The following is a 21988-nucleotide window of genomic DNA, read 5'->3' on the forward strand; positions in this document are numbered from 1 at the left end:
TCTTTGCATCTTTCTATATTGCATTTTAAGGGGAAGAGGGAATTCAAAGACTCGAAACCATTATGGTAAGGGCTAAACCTGACGTGATTGAGATACGATATAAAATAAATTTGTATCCATCATCAAATGTTATCTCAGCACGTAATTTGACTAAATCTTCTGTATATTGGCACGACATCAACAGAGTATGTATTCGACTCTATGGTCAAAAACAACTATGTATTTAATTTAAATAAAATTAATGCTGCTTTGCTGAGTGAATAGTCAATTTGTCTTCAATTCGTTTCCCTGTAATATACATATTCAAGAATTCTATGTACCATTTGCAGTCAACTATTGTGCCAAGTTTGGCGCATGTGCCATAGTTTGGCCACTCCTGCTTTACCCCAATCGTTTCAGGATACTAGAGCTTTAAACTATGACGTCTTATGCGTAATCTTATTTATCGGATAACTAGCCCGTACATGCTTGAACGTAGTCGCTGAGTGCCTTTTACTTGACCGAAGGAGAAGGAAATCGCTTGTTTACCATGTCTATGGTGCCGTTGTGGGATGGACAGTCTACGACAACAATTACAAGTAAGAGGAAGGTGGAAGTAATTGGTAGATTTAGGTGAAGGTTAGCCTAGATTTGAAAGATAATGATGAGCCAAATTAGAAGCTTTGGTTAATATTGGCTTCTATAGAAGATGTACATTCTCCCGCTAAGATTTATGTTCCCTGTTAACATGCGAGTTTGTGACAAGTCTACACGGTATTTCCAGCTCTATCCTTTCACTGAGTTAAAATTATGAAATTATTTAAACTTTTTCTTTGTGAATGATCTAAACTTGTTTAAAAATAGGAAATTTATTATATTTTGTCAGCCGTTCGACTTATTTACAACCCCCCCCCCCAAAAAAAAAAGAGAGAAAAATGCAGAGTAAATTTAAGAAATGTAATCTTGCGAATGGGTAAACCTGAATTTCAGCTATTGAATGTATACCAAAATCGTCGCCCAGCGTTGAAACATCCAAACCGCAGGACTGCCACGGGATAAGGTACCAAAAGCATTCACAATGGACATAAACCTTAAGCCACATGTCTTTTTAAGGCGAAGCTGGCCAACGTCTTTCAATATCGGTGAGAAAATAACATATACATTGATAGGATAGTGCTAAAAGCATCCTATTCGTGTCCGTATTGATTGGTGACCGTTTCGAGGTCACAAATAGTGGCGTAAATTCTCTAAAATTTTTGAGGTCAAATGATTTGTCAATATGTATGGGACAAATTTTTTTTTTTTTCAATTTTTTTTCGATGAAAGCACAAAAATGTATATTTTTTGTGCTTTCTATTTTTTGGGACAGAGACCCCCCTTCCCCGCCCAACTGACGTGACCAGTCCCAAGGCCAACTTCGTCTCGAAAAGGCAAATGAAGACAGGGTTTTGCATACCTTACAGAGTCTGCTTGAACAGGATTTCTGAACGGGAACCTAGAATAGTATCCTTCTTCTGTTATTTCTCATATCTTTGAGGAAGAACATTGTAATTTGGCTCAATATCAGGTGATGGACTAACTTTTTTTTAATTCCGTTCTTATTAGAAGCTGGCTTCTGACCTGCTATATTTTTCGGGGGGGTTTATACCTCCAGAACCTTCCAGCTCCTAATTTAAACCGTTTATACAGTATTCCTGTGAGCGAATTATTCAAAAGTCTGATTTTGACTAAAATTATTGAATATGATTTAAATTGATTATGTTATCAGTCTAAGTTATGTGTATACTTAGTATTGTGTATTAAATAATTATCAAATCATGCTAAAATTGGGCTTATGCCTTTTATCATCTTTTTAATATTTTCAGTTGAAGACGGTTTATATGTAATGGCTGAAAAAGTCGCTTCAAGTCACTCAATTAATTAATTTGTCATTTACCTGATAAAATAGATCTTGTAAATAATATTGTTTCATCTAGATTGAAATTAAATAAGCCTTGAAATAAAATTAAGTTGGGGGGGGGTAGACCCTCCCCCTTCTGATCACGGGAAGTACTTGATATGACATTTTTTCTACTAGACGCTTTCCACAAATCCTAATGTATAGTGTAAACAAGTATTAATTCGAAGAAACTTGTTAGGGTACTATTATTTTAAAGCTTATTAATAGATTGATTAAATTGGGGCATTTAATTTAATAGCTTAGATGTTTAGTTTGTTTATTTAATATATTTCGGTATGTTACTTTTTTCATCTATTTAATATACTTCAATGCAAATGCGATCAATATTTATCAGCACCTCTGTACTCCGATCTCTTTTTTTATGAAAGAGGGTCAAACATGTGAGAGTTTGAGTTTAAAAAAAATGAGTATGTGGAACTGTGATAAAAAGCATGGACGCCCCCCCCCCTCCAGAACACAATTACAAATTTAGGCTCCCAAAAAGACCCTAAAGGATCTGCCCTGTCTCTATCGCGGCAAGATAATCTATGTGAATTGTTTTTATTTGTATCAGTTCTAGTAATCGTGAATATCATAATATAAAAATAATATTAATGTATAAAAATATATAACAATAAAAAATGTAAAATAAATTAATATATATATACAAATATATATATACATAAATATATATATATATATATATATATATATATATATATATATATATATATATATATATATATATATATATATATACTAGCTATTTATCACTTGATTTAAAGTAAACAAATTTAAACTTAAACTTGATTTAAACTCATTTAAACTTGATTGCTGTAGAATTGAACGTTGGAAAAATTCTTATTAATTGACAGACTTGAATCGTAAGGATTTCAGGCCAGTCAATTGTAGTGACTATGCGTGATTTGATGTTTTGCTGTTTATCCATATTTTATGTCTATCTGATTCGTAACTCAAAAATTCTTCTGTTTTGAAAAATTCGACTGTCAGATAGAAAAAAAAGTCCGACGGACAGTCGGGTCTATGCTTGAATGAGTAAACTAAAATTAGAAGCCTCCAAAAGTAAAATGTGACAGAAATAATATTCAGCGGGTATCCTGAAGAATCAGAGTATTTTATTGAGAAATGCCCTACCATGGCTACACTCATGGCTTTCTGGCTATACTTTCGTACTAGATTGTGCTAATTTCGTCCTTGGTATATAAGTTGTAACCAATCTAGGGGCGTGTTCCAAAAGTCAATTATCATTCATTATTGCTTTTGTCTTCAGCCTAAAATTGCAGGTGACAGTAAATTGAGACCCTAAAATTCCAATACCAGGGGCGTATCTCTTGGGAGGGGTTACTCGATTTGATCCCACCCCTCTCTAAGTATTTCTCTGACTTGTAAATTACATATAAAGGAAGTTTCTACCCCCCCCCCTCAAAAAAAAAATCCTTCGATGTCATCTTCTGGCACAACTATTCTGTTGGTAAACCCCCTTACTGAGCAAAAAACCTGGATAAGGATATTATCTCTAGATAATATCCCTGAGTATTACAAATTGCTTGTAAAATTGCATTATACATTGTTTTGGGACAAAAATAATAACAAATAGTTAATGATAATTGTGTTTTGGAACGCACCCTTGGAGAATAGCCCACTTTTAGGATAGTTGAAAGAACATCGCACCTTGATGAAGATTCGGCTGTACTAACTTGCTCGTTTTGCCTACGTTGGAAGTTCCCAGTTTTTTGCTTTGTGAGTGATTTTTGGGGATATCTTTTGTAAGCTATCTTGCTTTGTCCGAATGTCTATGTAAGTACCTCTCTCTTTATATTTCTTTTTTGAATTTAATTTTTTTCATAGTTTTTTTTGTGTATTATATATTACACTGTAAAACGAAATTAAATTTGTTGGCAAAATAATTTAAATACAGAATATCAATAGAATTTGGTTCGCCAGATTTTAAAATACAACCAGCATATCATCAACAGTTTTCGTCCCAACATTTTTTGAAGTTTTCTTTCTGGAAAATATAGACATGTTTTTTAAGACTATAATTTTCTTCGAAGGTCTTCTAATGTTTTCTTTGTTTTCAAATTCTAAAAAATGAATGGGTTTTTCTTGACCCCACTATTTTTTTTTAATTATATCATATTTGCGGTGTTAAAACCGAATAAAAAACCATTATGCAGAAGTGGTGTCTGCTAGATTAAAATCTGGCTGTATTTTTAAATCCAGTATTAAAATTTGCGCCAGGAAATTACCCACTGTGGCTTGCCTTGATTTAAGCCTCCTATTGGGTATTTCCCTGCATAGAGTTCTGCTAGTTCTGGCGCATTGCTGACCTCGATCTAGCTTTCAGTATTTTTATGAAAATATTAAATATAGAATTTCTGGCGAAAAAAAAACAACAAATTTTCCTAATCAATTAAAACTAAACTTTTGTAAAATTTTCAAACACCAAAATTTTTGGGTGGGGGAATTAAAAACTGATACTCAAAAATTGCGGGTGATTAGAAATTTTTTTAACTTTAGAAATTAAAATTTCTTTTTCTTTGAAGGAGATTTCAGTTAAAGATTCTAATGAAAATGAAGAAATAAAATGAAAAAAAATTGCAACATGTAAATTTTATTAAGGCAAAGAGAATGGCTGAAGCTGCTATATTAAAAAAAAGAGCAAGGAAATAATTTAAAATAAAATACAAAAACATAGTGTTTTTATTTGTTTCTTTAAACTACTTAAATAGAACAAAAATATTATGTCTATTTTAAATTTGCTGAACAGTTATTTTGTAAAAAAATAAATGAAGATAAAATATCAAATAGAGTTTATTTTAAAATTAAAATTTTGAATAAGCTAAAATTATAATAAATGCGATAAAATGAAATAAAAAGAGCTAGACTATTTTGCTTACAGGGTTAGTGTTATTGTTTGTGGTTTGCACGCTTTTGTTATCTTATTTATTTTGCATGTTACATATGGTATGTGCACGAAATACTAATTGACCCTACTAATTAATGAGACCATATTCGAATAGTTTGTAATATTACTCATATTTAAAAACTATTCTTATGGTGTGTTCTACTTTTCTTTTTGTATCTGATCATTTTAGTTTGTACTTGTTTAGATTTTATTTTTAATCTTTTCCTTTTAATAATTTTCTAGAGCCGTATTTCCTTTTATTTTATTATTTTTGTGCTTAAAAAAAAGAACTGAAAACTAAAACATCAAATTATGGTTTTCGGGAAGACTTGCTACCACGCACCTTGTACGCCGGAAATAAGTTTTTTGGTACGCCGGAGTTTTTTGGTGTAATTTCAACTTGCCTGGATTCATTTTTCAAAGCCCAAAGAATTTACTAAACAAAAAAAAATTCATATAAATATAATTGAATCAATTAATCGGTATAATTTGAATCTAATACAAAGTATATTGTTAAAAAAAATATATAATAAAAAAATAGCTTTTTAAAATTGCAATGCCAATGACGTACCTAAAAACCTTATTTTCTAGCAATAGCGTTCCGTTCCAAACTACATAGGTTATTGTAAACAAATATAAAAAAAATTAATGGGATGTTTTCCTTCATTGGACATTACAATACGAGCTATGAACTATGATGATCTTTTAGAAATCGTTCTCTTTATGTTAATCGCAATGGAAATGAATCGGAATCGTAATAATTAACGCTAGTTGTAATCGTTATGTAGTTATGAGCTATTGAAAATCGTTATTTACCAAAATGTGGATTTTAAACGAAATTTTTATTTTATTGAAGAAACACTGGTGACTATAAATGCCATCTCAGAAAGTAAGCAGTCTTTTTCTGTTTTTAAATCGTTTCCAATGATAATGTCCTGTAGACGAGGGTTTGAGTCCTGGAGTTACCGATTACTTGGTTTTGGAAGGGCTCAGTTTTTTATTCTGTGAGCTTATCCAGGGTCAGCCCAGCTCAAATGGGTAAAGGGAAGGAGAAATCTATGGAAGGTAAACAGGAAGGGAGTGCGAAAGCAAAGGATGACCCCCTCTTGCACTCACTTTATTGCTGAAGGGCCATGAAACGCTGTGGGAAAACCAGGATTACCGACCCCCCCCCCCCCCCCCCTGTTACGCTTTTTGGCTGAGGGACCAGGAAACGGAGATCTATATCACTGGTAGGGACTGTAAATTCTAGTATCGTATCCTTTGCCTTACGTTTTTTAATATTTTTGCAAATGCCATAATGAGTAACAAGTTACATTGACTAGTTACTCTAATAGTTAGGTACATAAGCGTCAGGTTTGTGCATTTTATGGTAAAAGCGTGGAATTTATCAGACATGTGCAGAAAAATATGGAGAATCTGGTTGGGGGCAGAACCACATTTTCCGATGCGGTTATCGTGCCGTTTTGTGTTTTTCCGCGCGAGAAAAAATAGCTGACTTTCAGAGTGGGAAATTTTTCCGATTAGAGGGTCATTTCAGACTAATTTGTCTCTCCTAATTCCAAAAATGTGCCTACTTTTGCGACTCCTGGTTATTGAGTTGTCGTCATTTTCACCACTACGCTCCATGCACTTCTGAGTAATTTCCGCTTTCTAACTTTTTATTTTCCATCGTAATTGCAAAGAAACTGGTGAACATGTTACGGAAAATGTGAAGAATCGACTAAGCGGCAAATTCAAATTTGTCTCTGTGGTTCCGCACTGTTTTTCCACGTGAAGAAAAAAAAACATGAATTTTGAGAATGAGCGATGACCGAGTTTTCGATCTCTTTTCTGACTAATTCGAGCCTCTCGATTCCAAAAATGTGGCTGTTTTTCCAATCGGATTCTTGGTTCAGGATTTACCAGTTTCATAACCACGGTTTCTATGCCATACTCTAACAACAACTCATACCTCCCTATAACATTCTGAAGGAGATCATACGCTATTGACTGCAAGTAATTAATTAGCGTTTCAGATCTCAATAAGCTTTCAGTAAAAAAAAATCATTTATTCAACTCAAACAGCTTGACTTAAGGAACTTTGGACGTAAGAAGCATACTATTATGATGATAAAATGTAGAATGATAAACTGCTTCAGGTATTTCAAAATAGTTTAAAAATAACATGGTTCATAGGAATGAAATAGCCGATTTCGACTTGTTTCATCATAAAGATTGCTAAAAAAAAAAAAAAAAAATGAGGTTCTAACGGACAGGATACAGGTTGAAATTGGCTTCTGATAATTAAAGCTACAAAAAGTGCACTACTGATTGTACTGATCATCACAGTATTTGTACGAACAGAAATCTGTACATTTAAGGGAAGCTTTTGTACATTTGCACCTGTTTTTGCACTTTGTTTTGCACCCACATTTGAGCAGTTCTTTGCAAATTGTCGCTGCCTCAGGAAGATTAGTCCAGAAAGGCTCCCATTTTCCGTCATGCTTCACCCAGTCCTATAAACCTGGATCCGTTGTGGAAGTTCCAGACAACACTATGATGCCCATATCTGGGCCTGCAAGTAAGTGCGTTTGGTATGCTGCTCAAGAGCAGCCGGTGTTGGAGGTAGTCTTTCCGTTCCTGCTGTTTTTCGTGTGAAAAGCTCCTTCGGCAGACTGTTCACTTCAGACAAGCTGCATGATTTTTCGCAAAGAACGACAACGAATCGCTGGATGTCTGTAAAGTGACAATCTAGGAGCGGGGCTCCTGATGTACTCAGAGTAACGAGAGTCGGAAGAATGGATTCCACAGCTTTCCAGGTCTTCAAAACACCATGCTTTCCATGAAAAGCAAAAGAAGAAGTCCTATCTCATCCAGAGAAGGCATGCAAAAAGAGAAGGCTGCGAGACCTGTCAGGTCCTAGACGATAAGTAATATCGTGAATGGACAGTATTTTTGTTTTTGCTCCATGCCCATAGATGATAAACAGGTTTTCAATCTAAAGCTGCTAGAACAAAGCTGTTGCAATCGCAACTACATCAGAATCCACAGTTCTAATGGCTATGAAGTTATAGTCACACTGGGCCTGATGGAAGGCATGGAGCAGCACACAGGTTTTACCTTCGTGGTTGGTATGTGTGAGGCCTTCGCGAAAATCGATATCGCGCGTTGAAATAACTGTGTCTCTAAGAGTGGACACTACAAAGATGTCATGCCATTCCTGGACTACCATAGTCGCCAAAAAATGGAAGAGTCGACTCTGGTTCTCAGTTGATTTCAAAAAGTCACGCCAGTTCATCCGAGGAATGGGGATTCGGTATGTGATTTTCACGGCATAGGACGATGTTCCTCTGTGTTTATGTGCTCCGTGTTTAGGCTGTCGTCAGTGTAGATGTCAGAGACGAGATCAATCCTTTGAGCGTCGGTTTAGGACTGTTGCTTTCTAATGTAGGTAGCGAAGTTTGAACAAGCGTATTCATCGAAACTAATTTCAGGCTTAGGAACGATGAGTTGTACTAGAACAGACCCTTCTAGCGCAATTGAGTCGACGGTTGGGAGAATGTTGGGCTGTGGCTCTTCAAGCTCTGCAGTCAAACATTTAACTATGACAGATTGTTCTTCTAAAACGAAGTTTGCCGTACTCAGACCTGGAAGGTGGGAAAGGCTGGATCTCGAGCTTGAAAAAATTGGTCAGATCAGCCCCTCTACCCTTGCAGCCTATGTACAAACGACTGAAGAGGCTGCAGTTTGACTGCATGTACTTTACCTGCAGCTGAGACTTGGAGATAGTTTTTCTTTTTTGGCGGAACGAACAGAACTATTTTCTATCTCGGTAAAGTATTTGTAATGTATAAGTATGAAAGACAGTCTACACCCGGCGTTGATGAAAGTGATGATAACTCAGTAACGGATGGTTGGATATTAAAAGTAAGCACATTTTCAGATTCAGCATACTCGATTTAGCCATTAAAGGTGCCCTAAGCGTATCTACTACCTCAGTATACATAAAAGAATACGACCCGCGATGATGAAAATGACGATAACTCGGAAACAACTGATCTGATTTCAAAAGTGGGCACATGTTCAGAATCAGCAGACCCGAGTCAACCAGAAACGACCCTTCAAACGTCCAAATCCTTCAATTTAAAAAATAAAGGATTTTTCGCATGGAAAAGCGCGGTGGAACGCGGAAAAACGTGTTCAGAAAATGTGGTTCTGCCCCCTGTCAGATTCTCCGTATTTTTCTACACACCTGTGCCAACTTTCGTGCTTTTACCGTAAAATGAACAAATCTTATGGAAATTAGCGCTTATGTGCCTAACTATAAATCAAAAGAACTAAAAAGAAAAATATAGTAAACTTAATTTCCCAATAAAATAAAATAATGCACTTAAAAAAGGTGATTCATTGAATAAATTTCCTATAAAAAAAAACAAAAAAAAAACAAAAAAAACAAAAAAAAACGCAAAGATAAAATAAAGAACAAACAATCTATCTGTCTTTGGCAACAGTCTTAAGAAAGCCGTTTCTGAGCTATGTTTGAAATTTATCTTTGTTTCCTTTCTCAAACGCAATCTGTCAAATTGGGATGTATATTGAACAAATTTCCATTCAAGGCTTATTTTGTTTTTCCAAAATAAATATGTTATCTTACGTCAATTTTAGTTTGCCGTCATTTGCGCAAAAAAATCGAATCTCAGAAAAAATCTTCACTGCCATCTACTACAAAAAATTTTAACCTTTAAATTTCTCACAGAAATGAGGAGGATTTTAAAAACTAACTGAAAAGATATCTCCTATCCGAGAATGTGTGATAATCATACATCTATTATTTCATTATATATTACAAGTAAGACTCGGAGTTTATCAAAATTAAATTCGACTCAATTTTGTCAATTAAATCCAAGATTCAATTTTTTTTTTTTTTTTTTACGTTTTGGCTTTTGAAACCCATTCAGCCAGGCACCTAAATTGCTGTAGAAAGAGAAGGTAATACTATGGCCTATTGATGACCCATTCCAAATTAAAACGTAGAACCTTGAATTATGAACTCAGCTAAAATGAGATTCTAAATTATTTTAATATTTTTTTAATTATTTTAATATTTATAATCTGATTATTGTTTATTATTTACGAGAAAAGTCTGCAGAAAGATATTCTGATTTTTATTTTTTTCAACTGAAACTATTTATAAATTTTCAAATCAATGGGCGAGGGAAAACTATGGAAGAATTAATTTTCTATCAGTCGAATTACCAAAATATTAAGTATCTCTGTAAAAGCAATTACTGAAAACAGTTATTCCTAAGATTGCCCCTTAGATTTTTTTTTTTTTTTTTGTACTTTCATTGGAAAGTGCTTTTTGGTATTTTCATTGGAAAATCGAAAAAAACATCGAAATTGCTCCCCCCCCCCCATAAATTCTGAAACAATAGATTCCACCCACCCCCCTATAATTTTGCGAATTGATACCAAGACTTATTTTAACCTGTGAGTCTAAACCCATATGTCAATCTCGCCTAATGATTTTTGATAAGGATTGGGTTTCTCATAGTGCATCAACTTATATCAATCAAGAGTTGGTGTAGCACAAAAGTAATGTAAAATAACTGCTACCCGCATGCTGCTGTTTCACGGGTAATATTCATTTGGGCAGCTCTCATGGGCATCACGGGTAATATGGTATTGGCGTAATACTCGAACGCCAAGTTCTCTTGTTTGCTCTTCTTAAAAGAATCAAAGCTTTGGTTCCTTTTTGGATTTAGGTGTTTTAGTGATTATATTTAATATGGGGCTGTTAACAATTAGATGGTGATATTGTCTACACGGAAACTGAATCCTTTTTTTCAAATCTTCAGCGTGTGGACTTAATAATGGTATAGCTTTTTCAGTCTTCATAGGCTGTAACAGTGACGTCAGCCTATGAAAATTTAAGGCGGGGAGAGAGAAAACACATTCTTAAAAATTTATCATCTTTCAGTGATAATACTTAAAAAAAGATTTCCAATGAAAATACCCCATAAGAAACGGATTTTTCGAAATCTAGGTGGGACAAAAGAAAAAAACTGAGGGTTAAACCCATTTTTAGCCACTGGACTGTAGGTCAAACTATGTTTATTTGGTCAGAATCATATTCCAACTGGCTGTCAGTTGTCCAGGAGTGTATGTAGGCAAGGGTGTCCCGAGGCTCGTTTTATTCGGGGACGATCTTCGTAAATTTTACCGAATCGCTACCTGACTTGTGCCGAATTTTCTGCAGAAATCAAGAATTCTGCTAAATTTCGGCCGATTTTGCAAAATTTTCGTCTTTGGAAATTGTCGCCTTCGGAAATTTTTTTACCGAATATCAAAAAAGTTGGGGGTGCCCCTCCCTCGGGACGCTCCTGATGTAGGGAGTGGGTTGGAGGGCCTAGTCGCCTTAAAATTTCAAATTTCCCAATGTCTGGGCACTTGTCAAATAATATTGTTATTTAATTATTGTCCCTCCTCTCTCCCCTCTCCAGGAAAAAAAAATTACTGTGCGTGACTGGCATAAGACGCTGTTGTGATTTGGCGTCATATTGAAATTTAGTTTGGCTAAAAATTACTTTCAAACGGCTTTGTTCTCGTGATTGAGTCCAGTCCATTTTTGCCAAAATGTATTTTAATATCCTACTTTTGACAAAATAACTGACTACTGTAACCCTAAAAAGAAGCATATGTTCCTTAGTTTATTGGGAATAAAAACAATTCAATGCATAAACAATAATATAACAATCATTCATTGTAACATTAAGCATGGGGTTCTCAAGTCTGATGTTGGCTAAACATTGGCTTTAAAGAATTATGCATGTCTATTAGGATAATTTTCTTAGCTATTGCTCAGTTCAAGTTTGAATTTGGATAAGAAATGAGCAACTAATAATTAATTAATGAATTCGATGAGTTGGAAGACTAAGAAGAAATGCGAGGCGAAATTAAGAGTGAACGTAGCATAAGAGTGACATAGAACATTGTAACGCATAATCCCATATTGCAGCTTCTATTTCTAAAATATACCCTTAGTAATATACATAAATATACATTAAATATACACTAAAATGGTACCCTTAAACATTTTTTTTTTAGTTTCAGTATTTCAGCTTTTACTGTGCTTTTCTTTTTTTTTTCTTTTTTTTTCTCTTTGTTTCCTTCTGAATGTCAAGTGGTTCCCGTAATGCTTGAAAATTTCTATTTTTCAAGAATATATTTTGTATCCATTTTTTTTCTTTTTATCTTCATAATGAATTGTAAATGAAAATTGTTTTTGCTGCGTCTTAAAGATCTCAAGAAAATTGTGCCAATGAGGGCCTTTAATTTCAGTTGTAACTACGATAAAAATCTATTTGTTGTAACATAACCCTTTTTGAATTACTGCTGCTGAAACTTTTATCATCGGGTCACGTGACGTTCGTAAAGTATATAAAGTCTTACATAAAAAAATTGCTGTAAGGTTTGTGACCACCCGAACGAGAATTTGGTTGTTGACTTTATAGAAATTGCCTATACCGAACAGTTTGAACATCTCTGCAATCAGTTCATGTAATCTAGAGTTTTATTTAAATTTGTACACTAATGTACAACGAGAGTCTCGCAGTTTTCGGGCCTCATAATTGCAACGTTTCTCCCTTTGAAAAATTTTGCCTCTTGTTTTTTTTTTTTTTTTTCCTGTTGTTGGTCAATTTTCTTGACTTAATTCTTAAAAGGGAAACGAAATTTTATTTCATTTCAAGGTCGTAAAATGTTTCATCAGAAATTATTGTCAGATCTAGTAGAATTGTAATACATTTGTTAAATTTACTAAGTATATTTTATGTATTTAATTGAATATGTTTAAATTTTACCAGAAAGGGGAACAGATGCAAACCGAATATTTGCTAAAGAAAAGATGTTTATTTTCATGGGTAAAAAAAAAAACACATAAAAATGCGAAGAAAGGAAGAAAACGAGGATCATTAACAGCCAGTGAAAAAATTGAAAAATTATGCAAATATTTCGGCTTGACCGTCCTCAGTGCAGAATAAAACTGATAAAAATATAAAAACAAATCTTAAAATAAAAACACAAAAATGAATCACCCATGATTCACGTCATGGGTGACGTGAAATCAGACGGATTTCAGCTGCTGTCGGAGACTAGCTTAAATAACGCTCAGATACTGGGTTCAGTCTTGGATCGAGTCCGGAAGTTCAAAATTGGTGAATTCTCGAACAGTAAGATTCAAGATTTTGGCCAATATAGTTTAAGTTTCTAAGAGTTGGGACTTGTCTAAGTTCTGGGGCTGAACGCCGGCTTAATAAACCATTTGACATTTAGATGCGATTTTGGCTATAGACTTGTTATGTTTTTGGGCTTTAACTTGTTTGTTTGTAGTTGATCAAGTTTCTTCTGTATATCCCTGCACCCAATGTGACAAGAGGTATGGACGAAGAGACTCCTTGGCAAGGCATGCAAAATATGAATGTGGTGGTCGACGATTATTTGCTTGTGAGTTTTGCGGTCGGTCGTTCAAACAAAGGACGAATGTAAAGAAGCACGTGTTTGCTATTCACTTGGCGAAATCTGCTGGAGGAAGTCAGGTAAGAAGGACGATTTGTTAAAATACAAAGACTTTAACTACTCCTTCCTTTTTGCCTTTGTGACCAAATATGGTCACAAAAATATAGACTACGCTTAGCTCCAGAAAAAAAAGCAAAATGGTTGCTTTTACACAATCGAGGACATTGTAAGTTCCTTTCGCTCTAAAATATATGACCACCTGATTTCCGTTATAATGCAGGTAGACCACATTGGGTTCATATTAGACCATCATTTAAGGGGGAAAGCTCCCTTTAAAGACGAATTTCTGAAAGCAATAGCTTCCTTAATCCTATTCGGACGATGTGTGGGGAGAAACTAGGGTTTAGCTCCAAATAAAACTTTATTTATATAAGACTATAGTCAGACTGAATTTATCATATGGAGCAGTGGAATTGGTCAATTCTAATCAGATTAAAAGCCACATTACCCCTCTAATAAGGGTTGGAAGGCTAGCGTGGCTAATGAGTATCTCAGCATACCATGGAACATTCAAAGCATCCCTGGAGCTAATACCAGGATATCGACCCTAGAAAATCTTCTAGACCTTTAGAAAATCCCTCAGGTAAAATCGAAATGGTAACTTTTATCTATACTCAACAATCCAAGGGTTATCTAATATCATAACATGACTTTATCAAAATAGGAGACAAATTCTTTTAAAACGAAATATCGTATCAAAACCTTCCAAAACCTAGGTCAAGAGATAAATTTAGGCACATGAAACTCTAAGAAACTTACTATTTTCAACTGAAAGTAAAGAGCAGCATTAAAACGAACAGAAATTATTATGTATGTGAAGGGGGTTGCCTCCTCCTCAACACCTTACTCTTTACGTTAATGTTTTTTAGTACTTTTAAAAAAGCTTCTTATTATTTGAATTAAACGACCCTCGTGTTTCAGGAGTCGTACTTAAAGAATTGGGACAAAGATCAAAACTTTAGTGCAAAGAGCGAGGCATTGAGGAGGAGGCAACCCTCTTCATATACATAATAATTTCTGTTCGTTTTAAGTTTTATTGTTGCTCCTTACTTTCAATTGAAAAAACTTGTTTTTGTTTAATCTAATTTTTGATCGTTTTTTAAATATTCCCAGGAAATCTGGCCCCACCTCCACGGATAATTACCCTCCCCACGGAAATATCCTCTAGACAATTCAATCCCGGTGAAAATTTACTCAGGGCAATTACCGTTAACAACTCCACGCGTAAAATTGTGACGGAAAAAAGAAAAAGCAATACATATGAAAAGAATTTTGCGTAGGAATTCATGCGACATTCCCCCAGTGTATAGTTTCCCCTCACAAGTGCAACCCTCTTTATATACATAATAATTTCTGTTCGTTTTAAGTTTTATTATTGCTCCTTACTTTCAACTGAAAAAACTTGTTTTTGTTTAATTTAATTTCTGATCGTTTTTTAAATATTCCCATGAAATCTGGCCCCACCTCCACGGGTAATTACCCTCCCCACGGAAATATCCTCTAGACAATTCAATCCCGATGAAAATTTACCCAGGGAAATTACCCTTAACAACTCCACGCGTTAAATTGTGACGGAAAAAAGAGAAAGCAATACATATAAAAAGAATTTTGTGTAGGAATTCTTGCGACATTCCCCCATTGTATAGTTTCCCCTGACACGTTCACCTCATGGAAACTTCCCTCCCTATGGAAAATTCCACCGTAGGAAAACCCCCATCAGAACATTTGTCCCCCTCCCCCCCTAAAATGTATGCATGCTTCCCAATAACAAATACTATGCGTAACCAATGGGCAAATTTTATCACTTAAAGAGCTCCCCTGGGGCTGTGGGGGTCATGTTATATCCAAAGGCATAGTTATTGGGCCTTTCAACTGTGATTAACAAAATGGCTATCAAAATTTTGATCGGGCGGTTTTTGTGGAAAAGGGGCGGGGAGAGGGCCTAGTTGTCCTCCAATCTTTTTGGTCACTTAAAAAGGGAACTAGAACTTTTAATTTCCGTTCGAATGAGCCCTCTCACAATATTCTAGAACCACTGGGTCGTTACGATCACCCCTGAAGAAAAAAATAAAATAAACAAAACATACATCCGTGATCTTTCTTATGGCAAAAAATATAAACTTCCACGTTTTTGCAGATAGGTGCATGAAACCTCTACACCTCTTGGAGCTTGTAGGGTTTTATGATAACTATTGGTATCAACATTTTGTTTTTTAGAGTTTCGGTTACTAATGAGCCGCGGCGCTCCTTGCTTACCACGAACTGTTAGATAACTAATCACGGCCATTCTGACCAAGGTCTTACCTACGCAGCTTATGAGAATCAATGAATTGTCAATTTAAGCTGAAAGATCTCTGGCAACCCTGCTCTTCGAACGTCTGGACTTTCGGATAAGTCAGTGTCCGCCTGATTTTTGTGTTTGTCCTAATTAACGACTTTTTCTTTGTGTAAAAGGTTATCGTGGAAAAAAGGGATATGAGGACTTATTAACGAACAAAAAGGGCATCGAGCTAATAATTAGGGCCAGGGGCAAAAAGACAATTGCGAAATAAGCTGTGAAAAGGATATTTGTGTGATAATCAAGGCCAAGGGCCCAACACCCTCCCCCTAAGATAAATAGCTGCCACCTTCCCCCGTTGGTCAGAATCTCAAAGGATAATACAATAACAAACAAAAACAAAACAACAGTACCTCTAAAATCTAGAATTTACCTTCCAATCTTCCACCACTTCTTAATGTCTTACTGTGGCTACAAATAAGCTAGGCCCAGGATCCACTGTCATACAACGTGTTTGTAGAACAATCGGAATCATTGGCTGTGTAGCCATCTCAGTGAGACTTGGGACTTTGAAGAAGGGGATCCATAAGGTTAGTAGGAAATAATAGTGCTGATTTAATAATGAAACTGTTGGGCTTGGCCCGAGGGGAAAATCTTATGGGTTCTGGGTCGTCACCGGTCAGGGCCTAGTAGCACGATCAAATAAGAAATCATCTTGCCCTCTGGAATTTACTTTTGAGAAGGGTTCTGGCATATGAAACTGTACCAAGCGTCTAGAGGAACGGTCTCCCCTGATCTCTTAAAAGGATTCGATACCATTAAGAATCTGCCTATCATGTCTGTTATAGACGTTTTTAGTTTGTCTGGCTTAACTATTTATAGTTGTTTGGGTGTTCTTGCCGTAACTTGTAGAGCTTGCTTTAGTGGTTCGAGTGGCAGAAAACTAGAAGCCAGCAACTACTTTCCCTAAAATCTTAGAAAAACTCTGTAACTTCTCTTTTTTGTGCTGGAGATATTTAGCTTTAGTGTAACTTCTATCATTTGGAAGTTTGAAATTTTTTCGATTAAACGAAGCTGAATTTTCATTTTAATAATTCAAGAAAGGATAGTCCCTAAAAATATTCATGCTTAGAAAATGCTTAGAAAACCTGCTTAGAAAATGCCAAAAATCATCTGAAAAGAAATGTCATTTGGTCAATTTGATAGCTCTGCAGGTTTCTTATGTTCATCATGTATTTTCATTACTCCAACCTCAGATGTCATTATTTGCATTGTATCATGTTGAAAGGGATGCCCTCTATGAGCAGCTGAGACACAGTTACATGTAGGTGCATGAATTTAGAATTTCGCTCGAGTAGTTATGTATTTATAGCTAGTAACCTAGATTTGCTTGCAAAAATAAATGCCTTTTTTGACTACCTACTCAAGTCACGGCAACTTGGCTTTCAGCTATTTATTAAATCTTTTATTTGAATTTATAATTTTAATCATTAAATAAAGTCTTGTCCAGATAAGATGTTATTTTCCCCTCCAGCTGACTTGGAGGAAATCAGTAAGCATTGCTACATATGTATTTCTCCAGTTTGCCAGTAAGAGCTAGGCTAAATTAACGTATTTTGTTTTAAAAACACATTTTTCAGTACTTCAAACAAGACCTGCAAGCATTTGAAAGATGGAGAAAAACCGACATAGAGCAATACAGGTCATTATATGTCTCTCGATTCATTGTAAAATATATCTCTATAATCTGTTTGTAACTTGCATAAACGACATACTTTCTTTCAAAAAAAGGAAACATTTTTTTCGCAAATTGTTACAGTTTTTAAGACTAGTTCTCACTCAAAATGAAGGATTTTGTTTCAGCATTTCTATATGATTAATCTAACTTCTCAAGCGTGGTCGGTATATTTAACAAGTACCAATAATAGGAAATTAACATAGAAAATGAGATAAATGGAGCCACTAGCCCCTAAATCCCTCACACCTTTACAATGGGGTCCCTGATTCTAGGTGTTCCAATATTTCTCTTAGCAACCAACATCAGACGCCATTTATCACGATTCGTAGCCATTTTTGTTGTAGAGGCTATTCTTTTCTGGAAGACACCCAGGATTCAAGTGACCAGGCGTAATATAGATACGCCATCGTATGTAACAAGTTAGACTTCGGGAATCCATGGGGAACCTCCGATTGCAATCGAGCACGGCACACACGTGGGTGTTGCGTAATGACGGTTCACATATCTTATGTAAGGACAGTGCACACATTACGTAATGACAGTGCGCACCTTGCGTAATGACAGCGAACATTTTACGTAATGGCAGTGCACATCTTGCGTAATGGCTGCGCACACATCACTGTCACCTAATACTTTTTGAGATTATATTATTTCGCCGACAGGTTCAAAGCGTTTCTTTTTTTCTTTTTTTTCTTTAGTTCTTTGTTCTCGCTGGGACTCGAAAGGTCAATTTCCTTCCAATGGAACAACTCCTCAAGCGCCAGCGCTAAACTGCTATTCCCATTATTTTCTCCTGGTGAATATATTCTAGAAATAACCTATTGCGTGCGAGAGAAATTCCAATGTTTCACTTTCTAGAATGAGATGTTTCGTACACCTGCGATTATTCACATGCAGATGGAGAATATGTATTTCCAGAAATTACACCTCTTCGTTAAGTAATGCTTTTTCAGGAATGATGCCAAATAATATTTTTAATTGTTCTTAATGTATTTATAGTAATAAAAAACGGAAGATGTGCTTAAATTGTGTAAACGCTTAGGTATTTAAGATTCGCCCTAAACAATAAATCTTAAAAACACAGACTTTGTAAATAAAATTTTGTTAATTAAAACAAATTTACAACAATATTAAAACAAAGACATAGCAGTTAAAAACACGACAAACAAAAAATCTAACGTTAAAAGGCTTATAAAGAATAAAGTGTAAGCAAAAAAAAATCATGCATTAAAGAAAAATACATCTTAGCAATCATCTTCAGACGGGCAAGATTGATATTAGAGGTAAATTTAAACCATTTTGAGGTATTTCCGAGAGCACTTAATAAAAATACCTTGAAAATATACTTCAGTCCATTGATTCAAGTTTTTCAATACCCCTACACCGTACAGCTTTACACACCTGCCCCTCCGTCATCCACGTGGCACACCCTCGCTCATCACCCTAGGTCATTTTCAACCCTTTCCCTCCGAAAATAAGCTTATGAATCGGAACTAAATACCATATTGTTTTGAACAGCAGAAACTAAGCATTTCACTGCTAGAATGTGATTTCCCAAGGCAATTGACGCCATAGAGAATTTAAAACATTTCTTGAACGAGCCTACTCCTTATTTCCACTGGTTTTATAAAAATTGGCAGCATGATGACGCCCTGTGACATCCTTCCACATCATTTATACAGTTTCTAACGCTTAAATACCCCCAATGGATATATTTTTTATTGTTATTAGTTTCCGACAATTCCCAACCTGTACCACACTATTACTGGACCTCTGGCACTCTCTGGCACTCCCATCTTCATTCATAAGATATTTTTCAGATATTTTGCTGTTAAAATCCCGCATTAAATCCATTGGTTCATGTTTTCGCAACTTAACGAACCCTCCGGAATACACCATCTCAAATCCCATCCTCTTCCACACAATTACTGGCCTACACTATTGAGTTAACTACATTTATGTTAGGTTCATTTAACTTAGGTTAGCATGAGCAGTCATGCTAACCTATGTTAAATGAACCAACTTAAATGTAGTTAACTTAACAGTGTGGGCCAGTAATGGTGTGGCACAGGATGGGATTTGAGGATGGTGTATTCCGGAGGGTCCTGTGTCACACAATTACTGGCCTACACTATTGAGTTAACTACATTTATGTTAGGTTCATTTAACTTAGGTTAGCAAGACCACTCATGCCAACCTAAGTTAAGTCAACCTAACTTAAACTCAGTTAACTTAATGTAGCTGATTTAAGTTACACTTTAGTTTTGAATGTTTCCAGAAAAAAAATATTACCATTTCTCTTTCTAATTTATCAAAGATGATCAAAACTTAAATTTCAATTCAGAATTTTTCCAAAGAAGAGAGAAAAAATTACAGTTCAGTTCTGAGTTTTTCTAAAGAAGAATAAGTTCATCTTAAGTTCGGAATTTTCTCAACGAAGAGACAAAAATTCAAGTTCTCTTTTGAGTTTTCTCAAGGAAGAGAAAGAAGTTAAATTTCGATTCCAAATTTTATCCAAAGAATTGAAATAGTTCGAGTTCAATTCTGAATTTCCGGTAGAAGATGGAAAAAGGTTATACTTCGGTTCTGATTTTTTTTTTCAAAGAAGAGAGAAGGTTCCACTTTAATTCTGGGTTTTCTCAAAAAAATGAAGAAAAGTTCAAGTTCTCTTCTGAATTTTTCCATAGAAGAGATAAATGTTAATGTTCAATTGGGAATTTTTTCCAAAGAAGAGAAAAATGTTGAACTTTGACTCTGAATTTTTTCCTAAGAAGGTAAAAAAAAAGTTATCCTTCAGTTCTGAGTTTTCCTAAAGAAGAAAGAGTTCCATTTTCATTCGGAATTTCTAAACGAAAAGAAAAAACGTCAAGTTCTCTACTGAATTCTCTCAGTGAAGAGAAAGAAGTCTCACTTCTGAATTTCTGTAGAAGATTGAAAAGTTATACTTCGATTCTGAATTTTTCTCAAAGAAGTGAGGAAAAACTCAATTTCTCTTCTGAATTTCCATAGAAGAAGAAAATGTTGATATTCAATTGTGAATTTTTTTTTTCAAATGAAGAGAAAAATGTTAAACTTCGACTCTGGATTTTCGGTAGAAGATAGAAAAAGTTACACTTTAGTTCGGAATTTTCTCACCGAAGACAAAAAAAGTTCAAGTTCTCTTCTGAATTTTCTCAAAGAAGAGAAAAAAGTTACATTTCAACTCAGAATTTTCCCAGAGAATAGAAATAGTTCCAGTTCAATTCTGAATTTTCTCGAAGAAGAAAAAGGAGTCACTTCACTTCTGAATTTTCTCAGTGAAAAGAAAGTAGTCTCATTTCACTTTTGAATTTTCAGTAGAAGATGGAAAAAGCTATATTTCGACTCTGAATTTTTTCGAAGTAAGGGAAAAAGTTATCCTTCAGTTCTGAGTTTTCCTAAAGAAGAAAGAGTTCCACTTTAGTTCTGTTTTCTCAAAGAAGTGAAGAACAGTTCAAGTTCTCTTCTGAATTCTTCCATAGAAGAGCGAAAAAAATCCAAGCTCTCTTCTGATTTTTTTCCAAAGAAGAGAAAAAGGTTCCAGGTCGATTATGAATTTTCTCATGAAGAGAATAATGTTTCACTTCAGTCCTGAATTTTTCAAAGAAGAAAAAAAGGCAAGTTATCTTCTGAATTCTTCCCTAGAATATAGGGAAAGTTACAGTTCGATTCTTAAGTCCAAGTAATTGAGAGGCAAATGTTTAAATGGCTGCGGCTCGGGTAAATAGCGGGAGTAAGTATGACTCTTATCGGACACATACTTGTCAGGTTAGTGTTTGGAAGGAAACGCCTTTCCAAATGTCGAAACTTGGTGCGGAATTGATGGAATCGGAACTGTGAAATCGGGGTTAGAAGTTGCCAATTCGGAACTGACGCAACCGGAGACGGATTGGAGTTGGGATCGGAGGGGACATTGATGGAGCTGGAGTCGGTTGTGCCGGGGTGGAAGCCAGCAGTAATGGAGGTGGAAGCGTTGTAACCGAGGTCAGAAGTGGGGTTATGACCCTATTAAAATATCTTGAAAGTCTTAGGAATGATGAGGAAATGACAGAGGGGTGCCAGAGGGCTGTGGCATGGTGGTGTGAATTGACACGGTGTATCTCTTAGGGTTGGGTTGCGAAAACATGAGTCAGTAGATTGAATGTACGATTTTTAACAAAAATGTCTTAGGAATAAAGATGGGGTGTCAGTGAGTGCCAGAAGACAAGTAATAGTGTGGTACGGTGGTGTGCATCGACATGGTGTATCATTGAGGGTTGGGTTGTGAAATACATGAATGTACGGATTTAATGCGTGATTTTTTTCATGAGAATATCTGGAGAATGTCTTCGGAATGATAATATTTATCATAGGGTTGTAACGGGGCACTAATAGTATGGCACGGTTGCGTGAATTGACATGGTGGATTACGGAAGGTTGGGTTGCGAAAACATGAACCAATAGATTTAATTTGTGATTTTTAGCATCAAAATATCTGGAAAATGTCATAGGAATAAAGATGGTGTCGCAGGATGTCATCATGCTGCCCATTTTAATAAAACTAGTGGA

General features: G+C 35.3%; 1 protein-coding gene across 5 annotated transcripts in view; it reads left to right on the plus strand.

The window, feature by feature from the left end:
- LOC148953780 (uncharacterized) overlaps window positions 1–21988 on the plus strand; it is an 89510-nt gene that overhangs the window by 48638 nt on the left and 18884 nt on the right. The window contains exons 5-7 of one of the 5 annotated variants that reach the window (XM_089108489.1): window positions 458–578; window positions 3589–3736; window positions 13221–13356. The exons of 1 other annotated variant lie outside the window; for it this stretch is intronic. In XM_089108489.1, the coding sequence (XP_088964615.1) occupies window positions 458–578; window positions 3589–3709 (242 nt within the window). In that variant the 3' untranslated portion in view covers window positions 3710–3736; window positions 13221–13356. Of the gene's footprint in view, window positions 1–457; window positions 579–3588; window positions 3737–13220; window positions 13427–21988 lie in introns of those variants that run through there. 3 more of the 5 variants (XM_089108491.1, XM_089108490.1, XM_089108488.1) reach the window with 3 other exon arrangements.

This window comes from Artemia sp. Qi Xiang Cuo, chromosome 3 (genome assembly GCF_049724085.1).
Source record: "Artemia sp. Qi Xiang Cuo chromosome 3, ASM4972408v1, whole genome shotgun sequence".
Lineage (NCBI taxonomy): Eukaryota > Metazoa > Arthropoda > Branchiopoda > Anostraca > Artemiidae > Artemia > Artemia sp. Qi Xiang Cuo.